Source organism: Odontomachus brunneus, unplaced genomic scaffold (genome assembly GCF_010583005.1).
Source record: "Odontomachus brunneus isolate Ranch 3 - 2012 unplaced genomic scaffold, Obru_v1 Obru_scaffold_121, whole genome shotgun sequence".
Lineage (NCBI taxonomy): Eukaryota > Metazoa > Arthropoda > Insecta > Hymenoptera > Formicidae > Odontomachus > Odontomachus brunneus.
The window spans coordinates 864,270-885,822 of NW_022639571.1; the positions used below are offsets into that span (position 1 = coordinate 864,270).

Below are 21,553 nucleotides of genomic sequence, written 5' to 3' on the forward strand. Positions count from 1 at the left end.
TATATATATATATATATATATATATATATATATATATATATATATGTATATATGACCTTATATATATATTATATATATTATATATAATATAATATATTATATATAACCTTTTTTATAAATATAAATAAAATAATAAAGTTGCTGTCAAATTTGCGTGCACTTGTTCAGCTATCCATTTGTATTTTTTGTACCACCTCTCACTTTGTTCATGCCTTAGAGAATAAAAAATACAGTACAAATAATTGTTTTCGTTAACAGCGAAAATAATTATTTCTGACGAACGTAATTATTTTGGTTGAGGTATACCCAAAAATAGAACTTCAGTTACAACGGCGTTGTTTCTTGTAATTTGATATTCTATGCGAAAATTTTTGCCAGAAGAGTATTCCTCTTCTAATAAAGTGTAGATTATTATATTAATGGAAAATCTACTACTATTATTCTAATCCTTTTCCTTCTTTGGATCAAAGTAAATATGTTTTTACTTGAAGCAGAATGCACTCTTTTCTTAAAGATATTTCTAATAAAATAAGATGCACTCTTTTCTTAAAGATATTTCTAATAAAATAAGATTTGTACTGTAGATATAAAATATGAAATTTCTTTAACTTTAAAAATATTGTACTTAGAATATTCTCCTTTTGGTTTTAGAAGGAATCTTTTTGAGATCATATATGTAAGAGGATTTCTGCTAAATATAAGATTATATTGTTTTGGGTATTGTAGTATAGATAAAAGACGAAACTCTTCTAATTTTTAAAATATCGTGTTTAAAATATTCTCCTCTAGTTTTAAAAAACTTCTAGTTTTTGAAGAATCCTTTTGAAACTATATATAAAAGTAAAATTCTCTACGATTCAAAGAATTCTGCTATGAAATTATATATATTTTTTTAAATATAATTGATATTAAACGAAAATAAGTATTATATATATATTTAACTAACATTACACTAATCTTTTTAATTAATATTCTTAACTAAAATCGCCAAAACAATTATTTTTCTTTGAGATATGTGTATATACATACTAAAGGAAAGTAATTGTTTTACTTTCGGTAATGTTTTACATCGGATATACTTTATTTACAAATGCTAACGATCGAGTATTTTTAACTCATTCGCTACAACGGTTTATTTAGAAAATCATCCCCACAAACATTACATATTTATTTTTATGTAACTGTGTAAAGCAGACTTGGTTGCGATGTTGGTAGCGAATATGTTAAGTAAAATTGAACATTTTCAATAAAGATGAACTTGAAGTTAGAGATCACTCTCGCGTCACATGTGACGCGTTGGTAGCGAACGTATGAATGCCACTCGAAGGAGCGTCGTTTGTATCCGTTTGTCTTCTTTCAAATTGTTTATACTTCAAATAATTTCGAACTAAAATGTTTCCAAAATCTGTCAAACGAATAACTTTGTCATTTTTTACCTCAAAATGGCGACATAATTCACAAGCAGACTCATCGTTTATATATTTTGTAGCACTTTCGAATCATCGGCACCTCGAAAGGCCCGAAAAACTGCCGCATTTTCTGGACCTGTCAGAAGGAGAGTGACTGTCAATTCTTGAGGTGCCTCAAAACTGTCGACGGGATTCGAAAGAGCATCGTGCGTACTCGTTTATGGCTCCTTTCACAACGCTCGATACGCGGATATAAAAACGTTCGTGCGCGGGTCGATCCACTGAACAAGCAAACTTATCTCTCGGGAGTAAGACAGAACATCGGTACGGAGCGAACACGGGCATTGTCGACGGTTCGGTGGATGTTTTATGCGACACTCGTGTGGGCCGCGGCCAATGGGGTATTTGCATGCGGACGTATTCGCATCTCCGTGCGTTTGCCGTGTATTTCCGCGCGATCCGCGTCACTTCCAACGGCGAAGCGGTGTTTGGTCTTATCTCGCCACTGACGAATTACATCGGTTACTCTGCCCTCGCTTGTGCTCGTCCCGGCCGATTAAACCGGGAATCGGCCGAGAGCGACGGAGTTTAACTCGCTCAGCCTATGAAAGCCGCCTGTCAAACTGGCTGTGTTACGGTCGGTTCTACATATCCTCGCTTTTCAAGGGAACTATTAAGAGTTCAGGCGCTTTGCGGAGAAGAGCGCGGATTAATATGTATCACGCAGCGACTGATAAGACAACGTCATTAAGAACGATTGCTCGAGCGAGTGAAGGTGATGACCTAATAAAAGGAAACAGTTCACGCGATAAGAAGACACAAGGGGCTTAAAAAGTAATCAGCAAGCGAATGGACAATATTTCAAGTTCTTCGATGAAAGGAGCATTGTTTGTATTCGCTTGCGTCTTTTCTTGGATTGTTTCGATGAATCTCAAAGTCAACGAGACAATTTCGACATCTTTTTAAATATCTCAAGACGGCCTACGACATTGGCAATAAAAATCGATTACACTCATTTATATCTCAGAAGCTACTAAACTACCTTATCAATATCCATCGTAGATTTTGTTTTCTAACCATTTAAAGTCCAGTGCACATAATTATGTGCATTCAAAAAATCGTACTTCTCGACAGTTAATTTTATTCGGATCACAAAACTCTTTACATCAGGGACGTCTTTTGAGATTATTTTATGAAGAAACAAATTTTATTCGAACGGGATCAGGTCTTAAAGGATGAAGGATATTACAAGACAATCAACAGCATTTGAAAAAAAGATACAAATAATGTTGAAGAAATTATGAATGAGTTATAACAACACTTTTCCCAATTAGGAAATATGGAATATTTTCTATTTGGTCACTATTTTCAACCCTTGCACTTTTCATTTTTTAGGAAACAAACAAAATGAAAAATAGTATAAATGAATACACTAATCAGCAGAATAGCTTTAACATGCAATTTAACTAGGTTATTAATAATTTATTTGAAGTATCTTCTGTCCGATCTCTCTCTTTCTCTTTTTCTCATTGTCTGTTTTCAATTGTCTTGTTCCATTTTTATTTTTTGAAATATAAACGAAATGAAAAATAATACAAATAAGTGCACTTAATCAGGATAGCAGGCAGAATAGCTTTAACTCGTAACGAATAGACATATAACTGATACGAATAGACACATTAATCGGCAGAATAGCTTTAACACGCAATCTAATTCGTTACTAAAATTTTCTATAGGCATTACTGTTTTATTATTTATTGATTATCTAGAGAAACGGTAATAACGTATCGAAGCAGTAATAAATCAATGTGATAACTTTATATTAATGCCCAGAAAAGGAAATGTACGCTTATAAAATATTACTGTCCTGATTACACCTTGCGATTACAAGATCATTCCAGCGATTAATGTACAAACAAGGAATAAACAAACAAACAAACCATATCCAGAGCTTCCTTTTCTGAACAATCCCGGCGCCAGGTTTACGTCGGGGCGATTTTTCGGAATGCCCGTGAAAGGAGCCAGGGAGAGCGTCGAGGGTGGACCGAGGAAAAACTCCCTTCAACCGCGCCTGATCCTTTGATCCGTCTCACGCTGGAAGTTGTAAAGATCCTTTGTGCCGGCCGGATGCCCGGAGTCGCGACATCGTTGCTCCTCGCGAATCTCCGTGCGCTTCCTCCTTTCTGCGTGTGCGAAGTAGTACGCGAAGAGGATATCGCGACGCTCGATTTTACGGGTTGCACTCTTTTAAACCTCGCTCTCCCGCGCAAGGGGGCCCTTTGATCTCTCGAGTTATTACACTTACTTTATGTTGGGAGCCGAAACACCCGCCGCCGCCACTGCGAATTTCGCTCTCCCCCCGCTGCACGGGGTGAGAGAGCCCCGCGAAGCTGCCTACAAACGCAGAAGTAGGTGTATCTCGATGCTCACGAACGGATAATTTATGTTGTGTACTCGCGATCCTGAGTAAAAGGTCTCACCGCGCATTACGATTGAAATACCGCGCCGAACCGCCAGCCAGCCAGCCAGCCAACGGAGAAACAAGAAGAGTGAAATAGGTTCCTTACGTGACCCGATAGCGTATCGCGAACGCGCCCAGAAAGAAAGACAGAGAGAGAGAGACAGAGAGAGAGAGAGAGAGAGAGAGAGGTCAGCGAGCGCGACTCCGCGGAATACTGAAATCGCGGAAACCACGTGGCTCTCTTCGCGGCTCGTCTACACACGGCAGACCATACGAATCGCACAAGTGGGATATCTCCGTCCCGTTAGAAGCTCCATTAATAACCACTGAGAAATCGATAACTACAACATCAACGGGGGCGCGAGCGCGCGTCCTCGAACACCTGCACACGCGTTCCTCCCCGCAACAATGCCGACGCTTTTGAAAGGCCCTGAAGCACGTTGCGCCTCTTTGAGGCGTATAAATCGAATCCCTCTGCCGCAGGTAGTCACGAATTTGTACGCGCTCTTCGGGAGAGAGTTCTCGCGGCTTTCCACGTCCCGTGGAGCGAACGAGTCGGGCATCCGCTCGCTCGACGTCGTGCCTTTCTTTTTCTCCCGGACGAGGGAACAACGTGTGTATCTCCGCGGGGGAAAGAAACGCGAGTCGATAGGATCGATCTGATGGAAATAAAAAGGTGGGAAGGGAAGAAGAAGAGCGAGAACAAACCGCGATGACCTATCTGGATCCAGATTGTGCGCGGATAGGACACGCGTGACCGATCGAGTTCGTGTGAACCGGCCTAGACGCATCTGCCGTCGGCTAAATAACGGCTGGTGGCGCGAGGTGGTGCGGGCGGGAGGGGACCGGTATCCGTGGAATCTCGAACGTCGCGAACGAGGCGAACGTCGTGCGCGAGGACGACGTACGTAAGTACGCGGCGAAGAGAGAAAGAAAAGAAAGAGGGAGAGAGGCAGAAAGAGAGGCAGGACGACAAGACGAGGTGAGACGAAGGAAAAGAAAGGCGATATCCTCTACGTGCGGTCTATAAAGACGCTGCGCGAACCCACATCCCCGTCGCAGCGCCGCGGGGGAGGTTGACATGTTTATTTCGCTCCGTAATCTTCTCGGATTACGTTACGGCGGAGCGTACGAGCGAGTGAGCGAACGGGACGGACGAAAAATGGAGAGAAACGAACCAAAGGAGTCGGCTCTCCTCGGGAGAGCCGGAGTTCCGCCCGCGAGGATACCTGGAGGCGAGACGCGTGTTCCGAGGGGGATCCCTTGCGGTCGTCAGTAACATCCTTGAGGAATGTTCGCGCGGTTTCCGCGCGGATTAGTTTTGCCCGGTCGCGACGTATGTATGTACGTAGTACATGGGTGCGCTACGCTCCGCGGAAACCAAGCGGTGGCTGAAGTACGACGCGCACCGATGCGTTACGTATCCCGCGGAATGCAGGCAGAATAAATGGAGAGAAGCGACGGCGGTGAAAGAAGTATCGCCGGGACCACACCCGAGCGTGAACGGCGTGAAAAAGAGCGGAATCGAGATCCTCCGTGAAATACGCGTTCTCCGTGAAATACGCGTCTTCTGATAGGCTTTTCTTGTAATTCCACACACACCGGGAGTCTCATTCAAGACAAATAGTGAACGCTAAATAGGACGAAACACTCAATCTGATGTCCCCTTTATTATTGACATTGATTCTTTAGAAAAACTTAGACTTTCTTGCGATCAGCGGCATTTGGTACAGTTTTATCTGTAAAGCTGATTGAAATCCTCCTTTGGAAAATCCTCCTTTGGAATCATAGAATGCAGGCAAGAAGTTTAACTGCAATGTTAGCCGTAAGAGAGACTAGGTTTCTCCAGAACATCAATAACTACTGGGGACGTCATTAATTGAGTGGTTTACCCATACCTTTCTTATCCACCCAACAGAAACGAATAGTGGACGCAAATAGAGCAGAACATCCAATTATTGGCATCTCCCTTAGTCATCGACGCTCTAAAAAGACCTGGGTTTTCTTACGAACAGCAGCATTTGTTCACAGTTTCAGCTGTGAAGTTGATTGAAAGATTTTCTTCTTGAATCGTAGAGTGCAGGCAAGAAGTTTAACTTCTTGCAATGTTGATCGCAAGAAAGATCAAGTTTCTCCAGAGTGTTAATGACTAAGAGGGTTATTAATAATTGGGTCTTTCTAGTCCCAAGTGTCATGTTTTAAGCCTAGAAAGATAGGGAAATTTTACTCATATTGAAAGCCCTAATTCTGGAAATGTGATTTATGGTACAATTAAGGTAGGGATAAGTAATTTTTATTGATTCAAGTAATATCTCACTACAAAGAGTAATGGTATCCATTTCACTGGTTGATGAAATAAATACTAAAGGAGAACTTAAGGCTTCCACACAATATAAGTAAAAATTACTCACGCTACCCTTCCAGGAACCCTGACGGTAACACATTCATTTTATGTATTGAATTAAAATGTATTGAATCAAAACATTATATTAACTCTAGGTTACCACACTAGGTTAAATTTTACCCCAGATAAAACTTTGCGGGTCTGCCATTCTGGGAATTATCAACTACGGGGTTGGCAGTCATTTTCCAAACTATTGTCTTTCATATTTCTCTATACAAAGACGAATTCCTTGAATTCTGGCGTTTCGATGGAAAAATAATTATTTTGAAATCGATTGACTTTGTGAAAGTTATAACGAAATATATGATGTGTGGTAGCCACTGTGATCTGCCAATATGGCAGGCCCGTGATTTTTTGAAAGTGTAGTATCTCCTAGAATTAATTAAAAATTTATTAAATTACTTATCATTAATTGTAATTGTTATTCTTTTTCTGTTTTATATTGATGTGGTTTTGATGCATGATTTTGAAGGATTTCTTGAAAATGAACCAAAATAAAATTTACATCAATATATCTGGAGAAGCTTGATGTTGCTGTCAGAGTTAAATGAGTGTCTCTGTTGTAAAATTGTTTCAGCTTAAGAATCAAAAAGACATGTTCTGCGTATGCTATGCATCCATGCAACGCGACCTCTGGTCTTTCCTCCGGCTCCTCTGGAGTTATTGAGAATTGAGACGTTCGAATTTATGTGCGTAGCTCCTTAATCCGACGGGATTATCCTCGTTCATCGCCGGCGAGTAAGCGGACTACCAAACGAGCCAGACTCTGATTGAAATTTACAGCCGTATCTACTCGGGCTGACTTCTTTCTTTTTCCGGGACGTTGCGCGTCGTTCGCGTCAGTCGAGCGCTCCTCAAAGGCGCGACTGTGCGTGTACCATACTTGACCCTCTTCGAATCGAATCGAGGAAGACGACTAGCTCGGCCAAGAACCGGTAGCTAAATTCTTCGGAGGGTCCAGTCCTGCTAGTCGCTCTACCTGTTGTCATGCGATACTCGAGATGCATCGCGAGGACTCTCTCGAACCGCTCTCGCTCTCTTTCCCTCTCCGCCTCCTTCGTCTCGTATCGCGCTCGTTCTCCAGTTGCTATGAGAAAGAGTATCAAGCTTCGCTCGTTTTAACCTCGAAGAAAGCCAACGAGGAAACCTCGACGACGGCAACGACGGTGGAGCGAGCGCGGGGAGACGCGTCGTGCCTCGGCTTCGAGTAAGCTCGACGAAGAGGAACGTAGGAAGTCGGTAGTCGGCTTTTCTGGTCGGCTTCGCTGGCCGAATGGAGCCCGGGACGAAGCGGATTCGTGCCAACTGCAGTGTGAAATGCCATGTGGCGGTCGAGATGACGCAGCTCCTGGTTAAGTGTTTTAAAGCTTGTGAATGGATAATACCGTGCGTGCGTTTGTATAAATCGAGTCCTCGCCCCGCGGGATTAGGACCCCGGCCCGAGATAGGAAATCTGTGTAGGACCCGCGGCCGTAACGCACACTGCACCGGTCTTCGTTGGATTATTCCGCGTCATGAATCTCCGAGAGCACTTTCGACCCGCGTATCACCGCGTGTGTACACTGCCGCGTGTTAGCCGCTGTTGTGCGGCGGTTTCATCGATTTTCCCAAAGCCACCGTCGATGTCGAACCGTCATGTCTCTCGCGAAAGATAATTAAAGCGAAACACCAAATTATTCCAAATTGATTGAAGTAATCGTCCATCGCGGATTTCTTTCCCTTTTCGGAAAAAATAAAACATTGTTTAATTATATGTATATATATTACTGTGTCCAAAAAGTAAGACCAATTTTCAAGTTAAATTGCGCGGGTATATCGAATGTCAGAAATATTTTTTTTCTAAATTGGTAGCACTGTGACAGACATCTGTGTCAAATTATGCGTCGTTAGCGTGAAGCTATTCGCAAAAAGAGGCCGGAATTGGAAAGACAACTCTTGGTTTTTGCACCACGATAATGCGCCATCTCACACTGCATTGGTTCTTCGAGACCATTTCGCTAAAAATTCGACCCATATCGTTCCACAACCACCATATTCACCTGATTTAGCACCGTGTGACTTCTGGCTATTCCCTAAACTCAAAAGACCGCTCCGGGGACACCGTTTTGACTCGATTGAAGAGATACAAGCTGAATCGAAGAAAGCTTTGAAGGCCATTCCGGAAATCGACTTTAACAACTGTTTCGAGGGTTGGAAAAAACGTTGGCATAAGTATATTGTGTATGAGGGAGATTACTTTGAAGGTGACGAAATAGATTTGGAATAATAAATAAAGATTTAAAAAAAAATTTTTAATTGGTCTTACTTTTTCGACACAGTAATATATATATATATATATATATATATATATATAAAACATTTGTTATTATCTGAATATCTCATCTTGTTATCTTATCGAAATATCTTTGTTAAATATATTTGTTGCCTATCCAATCGCTGATTATTTCTTAATTTTAATAATTTTTTATTCTTTTCAGTTATTATTTTTAAACTAATATTAATAATTGAATAATTAAATAATTCTTCCCTTTTTTATCCATAAGTTAGATTAGATTACAGCTTTTTCATGTAAATTCCTCTCAATTTTACTATGTTTCTCCAGCAGTGTGTGTGCGAGTGTGTGCGCAACGTCTATCTTGTTAAAGAAAATAATTCTTCTAACAGCACATTGATTTCTAAAATGTAAATAGGACATACGAAATAAAAGATCAATCACTTACTGCAAAATATCAATCTATTCCTCCGTTACGAAATTCTGTAATAATTTTTACTATAAAATTCTTACTGTGTGTATAAAGCTGCGACATTAGAATAATGTTTGTAATGCAAGCCTCGATAAAGCCACTCCGAGTCGATATTTCGATTCTATATTAATCCTGCAGATTTTTCAAATTTATTGATACTTCAAACTCGATAGAAGAGCTGCAGGATTAATGTAGAATCAGAATTTCGATTGATGTTTACTCTAGTGCTGCCACTCTAGTGATTTCTAATTGACGGCGTCATGTATGGTATGCAATATGATATGATACGATACAATGCGTCAAGTTATCAAATTGACAGATTAGTTGAATAATTAACAGTTAATGTATACGCATATCCAAACACGACGGCTAGAAATCACTAATGAGTTCTGGGCTAATTAATGATAATCAAGGTATTATTGAAGCTTGGTATATCATGGGGGAAATAGGGTATTCGCTTTCCTTCAATTGTTTCAATTATAAAAGTTTCATTATATGTAAAAAGATTTAACATGAAAGAGAGAGAGAGAGAGAGAGAGAGAGAGAGAGAGAGAGAGAGAGAGAGAGAGAGAGAGAGAGAGAGACACGCATATCACGTTAATTGATAAAATAATATTTCTTTGACTGAGAATTGAGATGAGATCAACAATTGACCTGAAAAAATTCTGATATGGCGAACACTTCCGAGAATTTCGAATAATAATGCACCTAATGCATCTCAGTCTGGTCGATTTAATTGTTTCACAAAGTGACGCCCCTAGAACCGCGGTCGAACCGGCCGCTATCGCGCGAGTATTGTGTATAAATTTCCGGAGGCGCGATTATTATCGCGAACACGGAACTTACAGGCGGCTCGCCGTTTCTTTTTGCACAACACGCTAAATTTCACCATTCCGGCTTATTCCGCTGCGTTTGCTCACGAGAAAGCCGCGCGAGCGCAACGGCGCTTACGGATGTAATCGAGCATCTAACGAAAGACCTTGACGAACGACATTGATAAACGATCCCTTAGTCGTGTTTCAACTAACCGACTCGGCGGGATCGTATAACAAGTTCGTACTAACAAGCCTTGCATATATGCACGCTAGAAGCGTGCGCGCGATCATACGTTCCTCCGCGAATTTTGTTGCATGATATGCACACATCGCGTGAATTTTAAGCATCTCGCTGGGAGTTCGAAGTATCGATCGACCAGCGAGAGTAACTCTCCCGTAACACTCGCGGGTGTAACGCCCTGTGGACACGGTGACGTTATTTAATTGGAAACGTAGACTTGCGCGCGCGCGACAAAATGTACGTTAAAAAAGGGGACCCCCGTCGCGGCCTGATCGGCGAACAGAGAGACGTGACATCGATGTATATGTGTGTGTGCGCGCGTGTGTGTGTATGTGTGAGAGAGCCTGACGACTGACTTGAACAAAAAAGAAGAACTGTCGAGCATCGCTCATTTGTACCTCGTATTTTATGTACTTGTTTGTACGACCTTTCGTTTCCGCCAAAGCGGTAACTGTCATTTTTTGAAATATTTCGGGACAGCTAACGGTATTCTAGAGAGAACGTGCAAATAACAAATGATGTTCTTTTTGAGTAACATTGAAGAATTTTTAGAAATATCTTCTGTTACATAATATAGTAGCAATAAAGATATTTTCTAAAACAATTAACAATTGTTTAAAAACTGTTCCCATCGCGAAATATTTTGTAAACAATCGTTAATTATTTTAGGAAATATATCTTTTTTATTATCTTGTATATATTTTCTTGTTATTTGAATATCTTATCGAAATATCTTTGTTAAATTTTTTTATTGTCTATCCAATTGCTGATTATTTTTTAATGTTAATAATTTTTAATTATTCTTAGTTATTATTTTCTAAATTAATAATAATTAAATAATTAAATAGTATTTTATTACCATTAAAAAATAGTTTTTTAATTATTCTTTACTTTGTATTAGGTTGTGTGCAAAAGATTTGTCAAACATATAGAAAAGAAAACGAAATTATATGCAATTTTGAAGGATTAATAATTTTTACGAATAAAATAAACAACATTGATTCGGTATATTTTGAAGCATTCAATGAGGACTTTTTATTTTTCTTTTAATAGTCAAATAAAAGTTTGAGAGAAAAATAACAAACCTATTACGCCGAACTAGTATTTTCCTAAACCTCGATTATATATCGATTGCAGTTACTCAGCCGGATATTTTTTTCAAATGAGACAAGCGTGGCTGAGCGAATCGGAAAACGTTCAATTCGACAGACTCGTAATTCCGATAAGCGAGCAAAACTCCATTTTTCTCGATCGATTCTCGGTTAATCGTGCGAAGCGGAGGTAGAACTGCCGATGCAATTCGTCAGCAGCGAGATAATACGAGACCAATTTGCCAATGAAATCGACACGAATGGCGCGGAAAGGCACATCTAATGGACAAAGGCGAACTGTCGACCACTTTCGTGATGTTGGTCTTTCACAATACTCTATCTTCTCTTCTGAAGATAAATGAGTTCCTCTTTACTTGTTCAGGGAATCGACCAACGTGCGATCGCGAACGAACATTCTATCCACGTATCAATCGATATGAACCTGTATCCGATATTAAATAAGGAGGAAATTTGAAGGAAAGCATCACTTTTCATTCATTGTCTTGAATAAAATATGATAAGAATAATTAATTAAAAATAAAAATATATCAGATAAAAAATAAAGTACAATTAGATAAAAAATAGAAAAAAAATTGACAAATAATCAGCGACCGAGTATGTGCACTAAGAGAGAAAAAACTTGAAAATTTTTATTTGTGGGATATGAAATTTATTTCTATGAAATAAAGTTTATTTCTATGAAATCAAGTTTACTCCTGTGAGAATAAATTTTATATCTCACAATGAAAATTTCAAGTACTTATTTCCTAGTTAAATTCTTCAATAGAATTCAGCATATGTCATCGCACCTTAAAAGGAAGTACAGCAATTTCACAATCGGTCAAAAAGGTGGCATTGTTATATCTTGAAATATCTCAGGATGGCCAACGGCAGGAACGTTATTTATAACCTAAGTTAACTGATTTGCTTGTAAAAAAACATCGTTTGTATTTCGTTTTTACTTTCTTTGGAATCGTTTATCCCTCAAAGAATTTGAGACTACAGCATTCTCGCTTAAGTAGTGACTTCACACTCAAGAAAATGATCTTATAGTCACAGCGAAAACTATCTGGATACGAGAAATCAGTTAAGATGGTTAAATGACTAGCAAATACTGCAATACATTCGTTTATCTCTCGTCTTTCTTGTCTACCATAGTCAGTTTTTATAAAAAGCGTGACTGGCTTTAAGGAGACTAGATTGCCTGAAAATCGTGCTTATTCTTTCACAATTTTTTACGACAAACTAAATGAATATGCGAAAGTGTTATTTTGACGTATATTTATACAACATATAAAGAGAAGAAAAATATAATTTTGATGATCAAATACTCAATATAAGTATATATGGTATGCAGTTAAAATATGTTTCGTTTTTCTTTTCAAGATCGTCATTTTGCAGTAATATCTTGACTCTCGATGGTTCAATTAAGCTGAATTTTAGGTAGAAAATTTCCATAATGTCGTTATTGTGTAAATTTCACTGGCAAACTCGTGAAAATATTTAATTTTGAAATATTAATTCTTTTACTAAAAAAGAACTGAAAATTTAATAATATTCCATTAAGATATTTGTAATTTTAACTAACTTTTACTCAATTTCTATTATAGTGGTACGATAATGACAAGGTTACGGAAATTTTCTACCTAAAATTCAACTTAATTGAATCACCGAGAGTCAAGATATTACTGCAAAATGACGACCTTAAAAAAAAAAATCGAAATATATTTTAACTGCATGTACCATATACTTATATTGGGTATTTGATTATCAAAATTATATTTTTCTCCTCTTTATATGTTGTATAAATACACATCAAAATAACACTTTCGCATTCATTTAGCTTGTCATAAAAAATTGTGAAAAAACAAGCACGATTTTCAGGCAATCTGACCCTCAAGTCTCCCTAATCTAGATGGACGCCACAAAGACTTTTTTGTTGAATTTCACAAATAATTCCGGTAAAAATTCTGTCTTTCTTATCTATATTGACTAAATACAAAATATATGCGACATTACATATTTAATAGTCATTTATCTGTCTCAGATAATTTCTTCTACCTAGAAAATTTTCGCTATGATTGTAAGATCATTTTCTTTTTGAGTGATTCTATCTGAACAAGCAGAACATTCTTTTGAGTGCATCATCTTTTGAAGTAATCTCAGAACGACCGACGACATTCGAGAGGGCAGGCACAAGCCACGTTGGAAACTTGTACCTTTCTTCAATTCTGTCGCCAGGTCCAACTGGCAAGTGTGCGATTTAACGCGGTGAACTCCAAACAGCGTTACCAGATCGACTCGACTTTAAAGTGCCGACTTCTTAACTGTTCGATCTAGCGGCACGTAGCGATAATCTCAAGAAGCCGTATTTCCAGTAGACGAATCGTGCTTAATAATTAATTCTGACGGTTATCGACCGGAATCTTCCTCCTGCAGCCACGCTCCTCCATCACCTCCTCCTCCTACTTCCCCCCCTGCTCCACCCCCGGAGGCGAAGAACAGCAGTTTCGCGTTCGAGGGAGCTATCGAGCCACCGGGGAAAATTACGCCCTCTCCCTTCGGCTTTCCTTTCACGGTAGCGCGCGACTGGAAATGAAGGCGCCGCGAGGAAATTTCGCGTGCGGGAAAGTGTCTGCCGCCGTTGGAATATTTAAATGGCAAGGGCTGCCAGCCACGTCCCGTAAGTGGCACTCTCTCGACTTTCCTAACCGTCTTTTACGCTTTCCGGTAGAAACAACGCCGTGGCGACCCCGACGTTAAACCCGTTTCACCTCGATACTTCCTCGCCCGGTTGCGTGCGAGAGGGAATTTCCATTTTGTGTAAACAGCGGCCGGTCTCCTCCTCCATACGTCGCGCGAGTGCAGCCGTCGAAGTAGGTTGCTTATCGTGTTTCTTGAAATCGGCAAATGTGGCTTATATTCCACTTCTCGTTCTTTATACGCCAAGTGGCCAAGATTTACGATTACGGGACGCACGCGTGCGCGCGATTATACTTCGCGCGCGTTCGTGGAAAGTTATTATCTCGAGATAATCGAGATAAAACGTGGAAAATGAATTAAAACGAACACCTGCGGGCCACCGCAAATGTTCACACAGGAAGCTTTACCGATTCTTTAACCGCAATTTTCAATCGCCCGAATAGTTCCCTTCCCTATCGTTAATCGCAACTTTACTAACGGCTACCTTAACACGCCGCATGTATTGTTGTAATTTTATTTAAAGCAATTAATAGATAATATTTCTTACATATTTTCATTAAAGAATTGCCTTACATGAGAGTATGCCAAAGAAAATTTGCAGATATACTGCATTTTATACCTTTAAAGATGCGAATCGACGTTTCCAATTCTGAAGAATTAACCCTCTGCAGTACATTGACAGAAAGAATATCTAAAAAGTAAAACATATATTTATTCGGTGAATATACCAATATATATTTACTAAAATTTAATTTTTTTTACTAAAATAGGATAAACAATTACTTTCATGAAAGGTTAAGGTGCTCTAAAAAATGCACTGAGAAAGAATATTTGAATATAATTTATTTATGGAATATAAATTTGTTCACAGGAATAAACTTTTTATCCTACAAATAAATTATATTCTTTCTTAGTGTATATATTTTATTATTCAAAATATTTTATACTAGCATAAATAAATAAATAGCATAAATAAATATGTTATTAATACCTACTCCGAATAAGTATTTTTTATTTCTTGGATATCTTTTCTCTCACGTATTTCTCTTAACGTATCTCCTGCAAGCGAACAAATATGTATGAGTTAATTTTTGGTGTAAATAGAGAAAGCAATAAATGTAAAGTTGTTGCAAATAAATTTCTATATGCTAATAAAAAATAATATGTTAGACATTTTATTATCAAATAAACACCCTATATAGCTAATGCTGCTAATAGCATTCAACATTATTATCAATAATGTTGAAGAGTTATTTCACTTGTAACCTGCCTTAATCTCTTTTTAATCATTGTTTTACATATAAAGAAAGAATAAAGTAATACCTATTATAATATCTTTTTTATTAAATTATTATTCGAAGTATAGATCAAAATTGATTGGACTTACGTGTGGTAAGAAAGCGATAAATGAAGTTCTTGCCAATAAATTTCTGCATACTAATATTGTTAAATATATCTTATAATCAAATTAATTCTAGATTGCTAATACTGTTAGCAGTTAATCAACATTATTACCAACATATTCATCTTGATTTTCTTAATTGTTTTGTAACCTGTTTTAACGTATTTAATCATTCTTTTTTTCAGAAAGAAAATAAAGTCACAAGTATCATTTTCATTAAATTACCATTCGAAATGCAGATAAAAATAACTAAGATTGGTAGTCTAGGGTAAAAGGTATCAAGCAAGGCAGCTTTGCGAGAATATCTCGGCTTGAGATCGCAAAGGGTCGGAACGCCAAAGATGTGTCAGATTTGCGTCTCAATTTCGCGGAAGGGTTAACTGAAGAATGCACGAAACGTCGCGATTATAGTCCACTAATTGCCGCTTCCCGTTTGTGTGTTGCAGGTGCGAGCTGGTATCAGGCCGACGAGCGGGTTGTGTGGTGCTGCGCCGAGTGACACGGCGCTCCGTTGTTTTAAAACGCGACCCCGCGGCGCGCACGAGAGATGAACGAATGACCGGACCGCCACGGTGATCCACATACGCAATGAGGCCGAAATCGTGCTCGCTGTTCCTGCTGTTCTGCATGCTCCTGCCCGGAGTAGTGCGCCCCTTCACGTCCGGCGAGGGTGAGTAAAAGAATCGCGATCTCCGGACACGGGGAGTAAAAGTTCGCGTCGTAAAGCCGACGGCCGCTGTCCACGTCGGGGAATAGGAGGAGAGAGAGAGAAGGAGAGGTCTCTCGCAGGGAGATCGTTAAGTCCGCCATTGAACTCGTGCCGAGCCTATAATGACCTCTCAACCGGCGCTCATCTCCGCGGATTCGAGGAGCTGCCTTCAAGTATTCTCGCTCGAGGTACTCGCGTTTGACGCGCGCGAGTACATGTTGTTCGAGTGCCACTTTACGCGAGTTCCTCCGTCGTAGGAGCGTCGCGGCTCGGTCCGTTTGCGCGCGAGAGAGATTACTGTTAGTTAAGTTGCAAATTACCTCGTGTCGTTATGTCGTTGATGGAACGATCGTCGAGCGCGTTATTAGTTTGCCCGGGGTGCCTGTACGCACTCGGGCGCCGTCGTCGACGCGCGTTCCTTCCTCGCGCGTCCTCTGGTCTCGTGTAACCACGCGCGTTTTCTTAAAAGATCCACGAGGAAAGACTTGGGATGTCGTAAATAACGTTCCACATTGAAAGAGTAACGCCAACATGTGCCCCATTTCTAGGCAGTGAAAAATGGAACTTAAAATAGATACCAAATTAAAGGTCTTGATGAGCTGATTACAAAGATATAAGTTTTAGAGCAGCCCAGTGTACCGTTCCAACACTACGGTCCAAAAAGGTTCCGAATTTTAGGCTACTATTTTCTTCTGAATCATCCCAAAAGTTGAATTTTGTTTGATCCAGTTTTTAAAATAGTTAAGCAAAAATAATTTGAATATTTCTAATGTTTTTGATTAGGTTAAGATGCATTTTCCTATGCACTTCGTGTTCCAAAATCAACTAGAAGTTGATGTTCCAATTGGAATTTTCTACTTCCGGTTAGTTTGGAACATGGAATTTATACCATTAAATTCTTCATTTAACTTTATTAAATGTAGTATTTTGAATTTTTTAAATCCGTTAAGTTTTGCTAAGGATCAGTTTGAAAGCCTAAGATTTGGGACCTTTCTAGATCGTAGTGTTCGACAACGGTATACTGGGCGGCTCTAAAACTTATCTATCTTATATCTTTGTAATCACCTCATCAAGGCCTTTAATTTGATGCCCATCTTAAGTACATTTTTCACTGTCCAGAAATGGAGCACATGGCCTATGGACCAGTGGCATCACTCTTTTCCGAAATTTTCCCAGATACAGGATAGATTCAGAGGTTAGAATGCTCCAAAGTGTGCGGCCAAATTCGGTCCATTCTATAGAAAAAAGTTTTGAATCCAATTTGGTCTTATTTTAGCGCGCTGATTACAAATACGCAAGTCCCAAGATGAACCGACGTACCGTCTCAGAGAAAATGGCCCATTTAGAATTGCACTTCGCCGCCATTTATTGTCACAAATAAAAAGTATAACTATGGCAATTTGCAATACAATTTATTTCTTGATAGCTCGCGTTTAACCTTACTGGAGGTTTCAAAGTATAATCAACAAACCAACTGATCCAATTTAGCCGTGCTAACTATTTGAGAATCTACTAGAATCCTTTTATGATCCAGTTCAGGGACAACATCTGAAACTGTCGCTGCGATTTGCTGAAGATAATTTTATCATTGTCATAGTCACACTTTTTATTTTTGAAAATAAGTGGCGGCATTTAGTGGGGTGCAATTTTAAATGGGCCATTTTCTCTGGAACGGTTGGGCTACCTTGGGACTTGCGTACTCGTAATCAGCGCGTTCAAAACTGTAAAATAAGACCAATCTATAGATATTTAGCCGCACTCTTTGTTCCAAAATTCGTTATCCCATTACGTAACCAATTGGGAATCCCGTTATTGTCTCAAATATGAGTCCTCTGTCTAAAATTAAAACAAGGATCTGTTTGATATCATAAAAAGAATACGATATTCAATTGGGAATCCTATTTTCATGCCAATTTTATTTTATAGAATAAAAAAATATTTATAAGACACTTTGAGTATTTTACTAAATAATAGAATTAAGTGAAAAGTTAACATGTGTTTACTCACTTTTAATAGTATAAAATGAAGACCAGAAATAATATTAAGAAAACTTTGTTTCTCACGTAGAATGGCATGTTTGAAACTTTTAACCAAGGTATCGTTCATGTATCTTTTCCCCTGTGAACTCGTGAAAAGTGACGAGTTCCATGTTAAAATTTTCACGTTTCCATTGTTCGAGAAGTTACATGATCACGCTAAAATCGTTGAGTTTATGTGATACTTTTCACTTTTCATCTTTTCGCTCTTAGAAAAAAGTTACATGATTGCTACCCCGAACTCATAATTATTTCGGTGGATTGAACTGAATCGCAATTAGGATCCTAAGAAATATTCTATGTGGAACAAAGATCAGAGAAAATATGGGGGAACTTGAGCTTCACGTCTGGAATCGTATCTTTGAAAAGATTGCATTTCAAAAAATGAAGAGATATAATAAAATTTTTTTTAAACACTGAATATTTTGCTGAAAGTAATGAAAGTATTCTGAAAGTCAACGTACATTTTGCTGTATTTCAATATAAAATGGAATCCACAAGAGATATTGAAAAAACTTTGTATTTTCCACGTCTGTTTGAGACATTTCACTTCTAACCAGGACCCATATTTATATCAGAGGCTGATCCCAGCTAGATTCTAAGATATTTTCTATGCGGGGTACTTACGAGGAGTGCGCCGTGACAAGCCACTCGAAAGTATCATCCGTCGTCGCTTCTCAGGGTCGCAATATTCACAGGGCGAGTCGTGATACACGCGTCATGACTCGGGTGTTTCGCTAACGATCGCAAACTTCGAAATGGAGGTGCTCGCGCGCGCCTTTTGCACGTCAGGAAGAAGGGAAGGCCGAGTATCGCGGTTGGAAATATACAGGCGAGTGCGGCAAGAGTACATAGGAATAATATCCGTCATGGGAAAGAGAAAGGGGAAGAGAGACAGAGAGAACAAGAGGGAGAACAAAAGGGAGAAAGAGAGCCTGCTAATTATACGGCGAGGCAGCCTGACTGATTAGTCGTCGGCATAAGCGAGCGGTTACATTACACCGTCCCGTTTTCGATGATGGATTACACTCCCCCGGAGCTACTTTCGAGGAGCGACCTCCTGGACTACGTCATCCCCGTTCGCTCCTCTTTCTTTTCTATCTTCCGCTCTCAGAGGGACACATCTCGCGGCTAACTAATTAGCGCTCCCGACACGTCCTCGTCATCGTCGCCTCGCGTTAACGACGTATCCCCGCGTCCAACGACGACCGCGATGATGATGATGCATCCGGCTGGTGGGCGAGCCGTAAAAAGAACAGCGCGACGATCAATCTCCGTTGACTTCGGACGAAAGTATCGCGTGTGAGCGCGCGGACGATTACGTCCTGAAGAACAAACACGACCGGGCGATCCATCCTTGGCGCTCTTCCTCTGCCGGGACGTCTTCTTCTTCTTCTTCTTCTTCTGCTGCTTCCCCTTCGTCTACGTCGTCGTCTTCCTGCTCAAGCATTGTCCGCATACCGTCCCGACCGTGTAACCGCTCATCTTCCCGGCAAACGTTCGTTAACGCTCGCAGAGCGCGTAATTGTTTCTCCGGCGAACGGACACAGCCGCGAAAGAGGATAAAAGGAGGAGGAAAGAAAGGGAAAAAGAAACGGATGTGTATGATTTAACGCCAGGACGAAACGAGGATACAATTATGACCTGTTAACCAACCACCCGCGATTTAACTATATGATCACGCGCGGCACAACGCACGATCCCCCTTCCCCCTCCCCCTTCACTCCCCCCCCGTCCTCATCATCCGACGCGCCGCGTCCACGTTGTCTACGTATGGCGCGCGCATCGACGGGAACAAACGACGCCAGCTTGGAAAACATTCGTTCGCCATTCCCGTAGGTACGTGCTGTACAATAGAAATCGCAACATAACGCGCGCGCGCATACAAGGTGGGCCAAAAGTCCGGACACGCTCCAATATCTCGTCAACGGTATACTTTCGAAAAGGAGAAAAAATGTTTCAGACAAAGGCGGTAGAGTTTGTACAGATCTATCAGTTGGCGATACTTATTTGATCTTGGAGTAACCTTGAGAAGCCCTGTCAAAGAGAACCCTAATTTTTTAAACGGAATTGCATGACTTTTTTCTAGTATAAATTGATCTCTCTGGTCATTCTGCGGGTAAAAGTACACTGAAGTGAAATTATCGTATACAAAATAAAAAGTAGCAAAATAAAAGTATCAAGACGAGATTATCGAAGAATAAATAGTTTATGAGATATTTCATATCTTGATAAAATATAAAATTCTCGGGGAAAGTACAAGTACTTTCCAACGATTTTACTTTGATGCCTTTTCACGCAAAATGTCCACACTGAGAAAAAACATTTAAATTAATATCTATTTTTTAGTCAGTACTAACAGGATATTTACTTAAATCTAAATACTTTTATTTAAATGGAGCAAATAATTGCTTTTGTGTGAAAGACTAAGATTTTCTTAAGGTTTTAAGGAAATGTACATTTTTTTATATGAAACATATTTTATATTAGCGTAAGTAAATATGTTATTCCCTCAAACAAATATTTAATTTTTAGATATTATTTTCTCAATGCAGAAAAGGATTTATATCGAAAAAAGCCATACGATTTTAGCCATTTGAAAAATTAAAGTTGGTCTTGAGAGAAACAGAGCTTTCCAAGTTTGTTCTAAGATCAAATAAATATCACCGGCTAACAGATTTACCACATATGTTTGAAACATTTCCTTCTTTTCAAAAAACGCATTGTCGACGAGATATTCGACCGTATGCAGACTTTCGGGCCACCCTGTATGCGACAGTGCGCGCATACGCGCGCGGGTCCGTGCACTTTTCCTCTGGCCATTTTTCTCGCGCTGTCGGTTGGATAAATAATTCCTATCCAGGCGCGCATCCTTACGATGGAAGCTACGGGCGGCGCCTCGCGATATTCCTTGCACGGTCACCGATACAGCGCAAGGGCGCGAGAAATCATATCTCATGCACATACATCGGTACACGTGCTCTTTCTTTCTCCTGATCTCTCTCTCTTTCTCTCTCTCTCTCTCTCTCTCTCTCTCTCTCTCTCTCTATTTTCCTCTCTGGCCGCGAGAGTGCTTTCCATTTCTCACGCACGTCCCGCGGATAAGTAACAATTATCCTTACAACGGGCGCGTCGCGTTTTCGCGAGACAATACGTGTACACGCGGTGTACACGTGCACCGCTACAACGTGCAATCGCGGCGAGCCAAAGTATGTACTCATTTACCCGTCGCGTCGAGACAGAGTCTTTATTACAGAGGCTGCGTTTTCTAAGCGAAATGTAAGCGAACGAGCTCACGCTCCGTCTCCGAGATACGTCCCGCGTAATCACACGGGCGCGACCTTTCAGGCGTATGAAAAAGATTGCGATCTGCTTCACCCGCGAGTCATCGCGTGTAACACAGAGATAATTGCCGCTCTCGTTATTATCGTCGTTATGTGGGGAATGAGCTATAATGGCGATGCATACATATATGTGTGTGTGTGTGTAAATATATATATATATATATATATATATATATATATATATATATATATAT

At 39.8% G+C, this 21,553-nt stretch overlaps 1 protein-coding gene across 4 annotated transcripts in view; it reads left to right on the plus strand.

Moving 5' to 3' along the window:
• The window catches only part of LOC116849627 (netrin receptor UNC5C-like), a 92,265-nt gene that overhangs the window by 13,452 nt on the left and 57,260 nt on the right, over window positions 1-21,553 (plus strand). For all 4 annotated transcript variants that reach the window (XM_032826961.1, XM_032826965.1, XM_032826963.1 and 1 more), the window contains exon 2: window positions 15,717-15,940. In XM_032826961.1, coding sequence (XP_032682852.1) covers window positions 15,859-15,940 — 82 coding nt within the window. In that variant the 5' untranslated portion in view covers window positions 15,717-15,858. The remainder of the gene's footprint in view (window positions 1-15,716; window positions 15,941-21,553) is intronic.